Genomic DNA, 6,248 nt, shown 5'->3' on the forward strand with positions numbered 1-6,248 from the left:
AATGAAAAAGCAGAGCAAAAGTAAGCCCAATAGGTCTACAGAAAAAATCATTCAAACACACCCAATCTACGCGGTCCACAGACAAGCAGGCTGGGCCCATATATTATCCACACCAAAACTGCTCCATCCATACAGCCCATCGACCCGGCCTGTGCCGACCTCGAGGCCCGAAGAGATAAGGGAAGCGGGGTGTACCAGGAAATTTAGAAACCCAAAAATCGCACGGCCCGAAACAGCAAGGTCTAGCGCTCGCCTCTCTCCTCCTCGTCTTCGGCGGCGGCGATGCTCTCCGGCGACGTTCCCCCGAACCAGACCGTCTACTTCAAGAACCTCAACGAGAAGGTCAAGAAAGAAGGTATCCTTCACCCGGCCGCTTAGCGCCCCGCCGCACCCGCTGGCAAAGTCCCTCTCCTAAAACCCTAGCCTCCCGATCCAGGCTGTTAGCTCGTCCGCGCCTCGCTTTTCTGTTAGTAGGATCTCTGGTCTTGACTCTCGACAGACGAAACGTACATAGTGTTAAATGCTGGCCGTAGGAGCTGTGATTGAACTGCCCGATTTTGGTTTCGTTCCATGCTTTTGCTGGAACCCGTGTTTGGCGCAGTCCGTCTCATCCTTTTAGGAATGTCTCGCTCTCTGCAAGCTGCGTCAGAAAGCTTTGAAGGGGGACGAGAAATCTACAGTAGGACTTTGCGAAATTATTGCTTCCCTCTACAGAACATATTTGTAATCTCCAAGCGAGCATGGTCGTATCTGTCTCAAATCTAGTTTGCATAAACAATTGTTCTACTGTTGTAGGTTGTAGTATGCTAGTGATTTCGGTCCTTTCATGCTTTAACGTGTGTTGATCTTTCCTACAGAGCTGAAGAGATCACTCTATGCATTGTGCTCTCAGTATGGAAGAATAGTGGATGTTGTGGCCTTAAAAACTCATAAACTCAGGGGGCAAGCCTGGGTGGCATTCAGTGAAATTACAGCGGCCACCAATGCTTTCCGGGGCCTACAAGACTTCGATTTTTACGGCAAAAAAATGGTGAAACATCTCCACTTTAGTTTATAATAATGTCAAGGTGTTTTATTTTACATTTTATTCTCCGTGTTCTCTTCCGTGCATAAGAAGCACGGTGGGTATGTTTGGTCCGAGACAAGCATTTCTGATTATTAAGTGGGCAATTCAGTGTTCCTATATGGTTCTTAGATTTGCATTAGTAGTTTACCACAACAGTGCTCCATTCAAAGTATCCGCTGATAAATTTTTGTACAGTTATACCTTGAGTTTAAGTCTTGTGTTTTCTTTGTAATCTGCAGAGGCTTGACCATGTGTGCTAAGTTCTTTGCCTAACCGACAATCCGGCGTAGTTATGGCGACCATTTAGGTTGCCAGAAACACTATGTCACTCGCCTAAGTTCAGCTATGGCGAAATTATATTAACAGTTTGTGGAATAGTGTAGATAGACGATATATATTTGTTCTTCAAATGGTGCTAGCATACACTTCTTTCTTAGGTTATACATACTGGTACACTCTTTCAACTATCATATATCCGGATGTTCTCTGACTAAATGTTGAAACACATGATCTTTATCTATCTAGTTATTACTCCTATTTGTATCTATTGTTTTAACCTGTAAGTGAAATTGTGCCACATTAACACACAAACAAAATCAGTCTTAACAGTACTGCCTCATCATGTACCATGGTTGACAACTTACCTTTTCCCCTTCCCTTGTGCAGCGGGTACAATATGCAAAAACAAAGTCTGACTGTTTTGCCAAAGCAGATGGTTCTTATGCTCCTAAAGAGAAAAGGAAGAAGCAAGAGGAGAAAGGTATTTCTAATTGTAGATTTCACTTATGTTTTGGTCTACACTCTACACTGCAACTGCCCGTTGAGATGATAGCCTAGCAGCAATCCTAGTTCTATATGTTGGGTTAGTATATATCAGGGGAGCCAAAATGATGATAACTTCTACACCAATGTGCATATTAGCTTGCTTTTCTGTTCTCGAAATCAGAGCCTGCCCTGTTAGAACATTTAACTACTCGTATGGAGATTGACTCTGCTTTATTTAACCTTTTAAGAAAAACTATAATTGCCCATTGAATCATGTAGTCTACTTTCAGCTATGATGTATGATAGCATCCACTTGCACCCTACGGTTTTTAAATTAGTGCCAATAACCCCGTCACACCCTGATCTTGGTGCCTTTTATTTGCATGTTATCATTCTCAGCAATTGATCTAATGCTGTGTCAGCAGGCGTGCTGATGTGTTTTAACATTTTGAAAGTGTACAAAACAAGTCATCTGAAATTTACCAAGGTGGGGAAATAACGTAAAATGACCACCCACCTTACCATGTGGCCTTGCTACATCAACTTATCTGTTTTCTCATCACCTCTCCTCGGCCCCTCCTACCTGCTGGCATGGTCAATTCTTGTGGTGGATCATACATGCTGCTCTCAATTGCTTGTGCGAAAGGTTAAAACCCCCAGGGAAAAGCACGATCAGTGCAGGCCTGCAACTCTGTTTTTTTTGCTGAAATCTGGGGTCTAGGCTCCTGGTAAAGCCCCACTCTGTGCTGCAGCAGCCTCTAGCTACGTGTCCCAGACACCCTCCACCCTTCCGCAGCGCAACTCCTAGATTCCTCTGATGCCTAGGCAGTCTGGGCGCTAGGAGCAGGTTCGCCACCCGCCTAAAAAACCTTACTTCTGCCAAGAATACTTGCTATCCATTCACTTGCCTCGCTCGCTGCCTCGTTACACTGAGGCCACCAAAGCATCCTGTCACCTTTGTTCCTGCCTCATTAGTCGTATTGTTTGTGTTTTCAACAATGTGAGATGGCATGGAATGCACACTGGCGCCCATCTCATTTGTGTAATGGTAAGATCAGGTAGAAGAATTGGCAAAGAAGGGTATTTCAGCACAACGTTCCATAAACACCAGAGAGGTAGTGCAGGCAATCTCACTACCCAGTCACTCTAAGATGGATCTGCTCTGAATAGCAATGGGTCTTGGGTGTTTGCAGCTTGAGGTCCTCCGTGAGATGACCAGAGCGCATTCAGTAACCTAGAACCTCTAACTCATCTTCGATGCCATGTTACTAGACTCGTCGTGGGCGCTAGAACTATTCTCATGTGTTGCTCTAGGCTCTAGCCGAAGAGTGGTTTCTGGAGAGAAAAGGGACAGAGACAGAGGTGGCCATGACTGTTGTTGGGTCCTGCCATTCCTTTATATTGATTTCTGATTTAGTTTAAGACATGTGTTATTGACATGCATGCCTTGTAAGCACGAGAAAGTATCTGGTATAAACCAAGTTACAATGGAAACTCTGTGAAACCAGGCTTATTCTGTTTTGAGAACTTTTAAAAGAACTGTATCTTCAAAGGTAATACTCTATGGTGTAAAATTTTAACTTCAAACTTGAAATCATTGCTGAATTTGGTTTTCCCCTACCTCCCAAATGAATTTTGTTTTGTACTTGAAATTTTAGATGTTTATAGAACATTACCTCCCCATCATATTTTGTTTCAGAATTTTCGGCAGCTTGGAAATGTTTTTTTGCTTGGTTTTCAGCGGTTTCCACTGTAACTTAGTTACCACCGGATATTTTCTTTGTAAGCACATATTTATGGATGCCATCATAGTCAATAGAACTGATGTTTATAAGATACGGTAAATTTAAAACGAGGGTGTTATGCGCTCGTACTTCAACTGCATTAGGTGACGAAATAGATGGTATCATATTTCAGGTTGGAAAACTTGAAATGAGGTGACTTGAATAGTTCAATGGGCATAACATGCATTTTCTGTTTCTTTTACTGTTTGCAATGTTCAAAAGTGTGTATTTATATATTTTCCATTGCCTCTTATTCCCCCTTTAGCTGCTGAGAAAAAACGGCGAACTGAAGATGGACAACAACCCGGTGCTAATGCTCCTGTCGCCCCAAGCAATGGAACTGTAAGTTCTCGGTTTAAAAGCCACAGTTTGGTTTTTATTTGTTGTTTAACCATGTTGTATATTGTCTGTGCAACAATTGGCTTTGTTCTGCCAAAAATTCGCCGAATGTAGTAGCCTTACTGTAGATATGTACTAGTGATGTGTTTGTCTATGTAGTATTGATGTACTTGTTCACCACAAAGCCTGCCTTCCTTTTTTATATATCACTCGTGTTGTTTTCTATCAAAATTTCATTGACAGCATCTGAATGATCTAGTTACTATAACTACTGTTAAGCTGGTAATAATTATCCTTTTGACATTCTTAATCAGTTTGCTTGATTGTATGGCACACCTTTAGTTACTAGCATGTCTCTGAAGTTTATGTGTAAGCATTCAACTGCAACCAAGCATCTGTAAATGCATCAGGTCTAGCTCTGTGGACCTCTTTATTATTTGTAGTTGCTCCTTTGTCTGAAGGGTGTAAATTGTAACTTACCAATTTTTTTGGCTATGACCAAAATATCGGTCTTTGTTTGGGCGAGGGACAACTTTTTGGCATGCCAATGCTGCTTTCCCAACTCTAGTTCATTTCTAGCCAATGTTGGCCAATCCATAGCAGGCAACCTTTCACCTTTGGCACAAATCAAACATACTCGCAGTTTGAGCCTTGGTGAAATGTTCCTTTGAAAATATATAGCTCTAAAAGTTTGTAGCAGCAGAGCTGCAAGTTGGTGGTGATATTGTATTCTGTTATGTTTCACTTTGGCACCAGGCCTGCTAGAAAGCTGATATGGTTGCATACCTACGCGTTATATCAGAAACTAATCTGAATTGAGCTCGCTGGTCTAGTTGAGTCATGGCTTAAGCTGAACTATTTTCAGTGTCTTGGAGTTGGAAGATAGTCTTGTCATACGTTCCCTTCACCATATATTTAATTTATGTTTAGGTATCTTATAGCTCACCAATGCCGTGAGCACTCTGCCTTTACTGACCTAATCCTACGCAAAGATATTCAACGACTGTCTTAACTGTTCCTAGTCATGCCATGCCTCATACTGTCTTGTTAAATTTGGGAGTAGTTGTTAGTAAGATATAATATCTTGCTAGCCTCTATAATAGTTGTTGAATGCAGCATCGCTTTCATGAATGATATATATGTGAACAAAACTAAGTATTAGCGTACTTATTAGTTTGAGATTAACATTTAGCGGCGAACAAATTTTGATATGCAACTTTGAGATTCTTTTTGAAGTAATTTTGTTAACCATATCTACTTACGTGCAGGGTCATCAACCTTCTCGTTTTGCCAAGCCTCCGCAAGAGCCAGCTGCTCCGCCGAACAACATCCTCTTCCTCCAGAACTTGCCGGACCAGACGACGAGCGTGATGCTCCAGATCCTGTTCCAGCAATACCCTGGTTTCCGGGAGGTGCGGATGATCGAAGCCAAGCCAGGCATTGCTTTTGTGGAGTATGAGGACGAGAACCAGTCCATGGTTGCAATGGAAGCCCTCCAGGGTTTCAAGATCAGCCCAGAGAACCCAATGGCTATATCATACGCCAAAAAGTGAACGATCCCCCGAACCGGCCCAAAAGAAAATTCTGTAACTATAAGATTTTCCACCCTAAGCTTTCAAGCTGCTGTGCTGGCTTTCTAACCCTGTATTTCTTGGAAGTGACTTGCTTGTTGTTTAAGAAGTTAAAAGTATCTGCTACTTTAAAATCAGGTTTGGCTCTACGCTTTCGTGTGAACCCTGGTATTGTCCTTGTCAAGTCTGGTATCGTGGGCTGCATAATCTTTTCATGTTTCACATACAGTGGTAGGAGAAGTTAACAAGACATGGACGTACCCCTCGCTTAAAAGGCAAGAGAAAATCATCAGGCCTATCTATCTATCTATCTAGTCCATATGGTCAGAGATGAATGAATGAATGAGGTGTATATTCCTTAATATATTTTTCGGCAGAAATCAGACAAGTGTCTATCTCAGTAGTTGCCGGCATGATGCGTGATGGTTGAACAAGTATTTTAGTGGTGGGACGGTAGGTTTGGTGGCCTGTTTTTTGTTTAATGGGAGGCGTGCGTGCCGCCTTGTACCACTACTGCTTATACTGTTTAGCAATTATGGGATTGTTGTTGCCTTCGTGGCCCTCAAATTAGGTGCGTATCTCCCCCGTTGGCCGCCTTGTATGAATGAGTAGCTTTCAAGTCGAATGAAGAATGTAGTATTATGTGTGCATGGCCGCCATGTTTCTTTCTAGTGGAGGGGGGTGGCCGGCTAGCAAAGGCATGCGGGCGGTTCCTTTGTAAAA

The 6,248-nt window shown here is 42.6% G+C and overlaps 1 protein-coding gene across 1 annotated transcript; it reads left to right on the plus strand.

Annotated features, from left to right (window-relative positions):
• Window positions 1-206: 206 nt before the first annotated feature.
• On the plus strand, window positions 207-5,674 carry LOC123448868 (U2 small nuclear ribonucleoprotein B''-like). Its single transcript, XM_045125896.1, has 5 exons — window positions 207-355; window positions 858-1,030; window positions 1,733-1,826; window positions 3,881-3,957; window positions 5,223-5,674. The coding sequence occupies exons 1-5, from the start codon at window positions 283-285 to the stop codon at window positions 5,505-5,507; spliced, it is 702 nt and encodes a 233-aa protein (XP_044981831.1). The 5' UTR covers window positions 207-282; the 3' UTR covers window positions 5,508-5,674.
• The last annotated feature ends 574 nt before the right edge of the window (window positions 5,675-6,248 follow it).

This window comes from Hordeum vulgare, chromosome 4H, assembly GCF_904849725.1.
Source record: "Hordeum vulgare subsp. vulgare chromosome 4H, MorexV3_pseudomolecules_assembly, whole genome shotgun sequence".
NCBI lineage: Eukaryota > Viridiplantae > Streptophyta > Magnoliopsida > Poales > Poaceae > Hordeum > Hordeum vulgare.

Excerpts from the sequence above, each read along its gene's own strand:
- LOC123448868 (XM_045125896.1), top strand. The coding sequence starts at position 283 with ATGCTCTCCGGCGACGTTCCCCCGAACCAGACCGTCTACTTCAAGAAC. Across the intron at positions 356-857 it reads CGAGAAGGTCAAGAAAGAAG|AGCTGAAGAGATCACTCTAT; the intron begins GTATCCTTCACC and ends TCTTTCCTACAG. Across the intron at positions 1,827-3,880 it reads GAAGAAGCAAGAGGAGAAAG|CTGCTGAGAAAAAACGGCGA; the intron begins GTATTTCTAATT and ends TTCCCCCTTTAG.